General features: G+C 61.2%; 1 protein-coding gene across 1 annotated transcript in view; it reads right to left on the reverse strand.

Moving 5' to 3' along the window:
* Positions 1-860: 860 nt before the first annotated feature.
* The window catches only part of CTSH (cathepsin H), a 6213-nt gene continuing 5553 nt past the window's right edge, over positions 861-1520 (reverse strand). The window contains exon 12 of the mRNA XM_015638362.3: positions 861-1420. Within this exon, the coding sequence (XP_015493848.1) occupies positions 1345-1420 (76 nt within the window). The 3' untranslated portion in view covers positions 861-1344. The remainder of the gene's footprint in view (positions 1421-1520) is intronic.

Here is a 1520-nt window from a genome sequence, read left to right on the forward strand (position 1 = left end):
CGCAGGGCCCCGCGGGCCGAGTGCCGCTGCAGCTGCTCCCGGAGGTTGTTGTGTGGCACGGCCGCCATGGCGGGGCCGCCCCGCCGCCAGGGGGCGCCCTGCGCACCGCCCGCCCCCCTGCGCTTCGCATTCCGCGCCAAAACTGGCCCCGCTCCCCCATTGGCTGCAGGGGGCACGGCGGAAGTGACGTCAGAGAAGGCCGGCGGAAATGGGCGCATTGCCGGAAATGGCGGCGCCGCCCTCAGGCCGGGCCCGTCCCGCAGCCGCGCTCAGAGCTCCCGGCACAGCGCTCCGGTAACGAGCCAGCTTTATCGTCAGTGAGAGGTTCCGGAAATAACACACGCGCCTTCACTGCCCCGGCACCGACTCACAAACGGCACCGCGCTTCTCGCGTCTCCGCTGATGGCTTAAAGAAAAATCACCCGTTTCTTCTCTGTGCATTAAAATACCCTGGTTTTTAATACAAAAAATAGCAGACACTTCATGAAAATTGATAAAAGTGTACAAATCACGGCACTCGCTCATTCTTCCTTTAAAGAACAGGAAAATCGCCTTCAAAGAAAATTTAAAAATCGCTAAAATTTACACCTGGTGATTGCAAAAAGCCACCCGAAGGAGGGGGAGAGCTGTGTGTGCCCTGAATCGGCACCTGCTGCCCCGTAGGTGTCACAGGACAGGAGGTGGGGGCACAGCTGGGGACACCTGGGCACAGCTGGGGACACCTGGGGACACCTGGGACACAGCTGGGGACACCTGGGACACAGCTGGGGACAGCTGGGGACAGCTGGGGACACAGCTGGGGACACCTGGGACACAGCTGGGGACACACCTGGGGACACCTGGGGACACCTGGGGACACCTGGGGACAGCTGGAGGACGAAACCTGGCAGGAGCAGGGCAGCACGCCAGGGTGTGGCTGCAGAGCAGGCTCAGGTGGTGCTGCTGCAGGAGCTGCCTGCAGGTAACACCTTGCACAGGTGACACCATGAACAGGTGACACCATGAACAGGTGACCCCATGAACAGGTGACCCCATGAACAGGTGACCCCATGAACAGGTGACACCTTGCACAGGTGACCCCATGAACAGGTGACCCCTTGCACAGGTGACCCCTTGCACAGGTGACCCCTTGCAGCAGGTGACCCCATGAACAGGTGACCCTTTGCAGCAGGTGACCCTTTGCACAGGTGACCCCATGAACAGGTGACCCCTTGCACAGGTGACCCCTTGCACAGGTGACCCCTTGCACAGGTGACCCCTTGCAGCAGGCAGGTGTGGCTCCTCTCTCTGCCTCCACCACCACAGTGCTCAGGGCCAGCCCAGCCCCGTCCCCCCTGGCTGTTCCTACACCTGAGGAACAGGGTAGGAGGCACAAGCAGCCAGACCACACATGTTCTTGCCTCGTTCGATAAGGAAATACCTGAGAGAGAGAGAAATGGGTGTGAGTGAGCGTTCCCTCCTCTGGCACAGCCAGCCTGGCAGGGTGGGCAGCCCTGGCACAGTGCCCAGAACAGGCAGAG

This window comes from Parus major, chromosome 10 (assembly GCF_001522545.3).
Source record: "Parus major isolate Abel chromosome 10, Parus_major1.1, whole genome shotgun sequence".
Taxonomy (NCBI): domain Eukaryota; kingdom Metazoa; phylum Chordata; class Aves; order Passeriformes; family Paridae; genus Parus; species Parus major.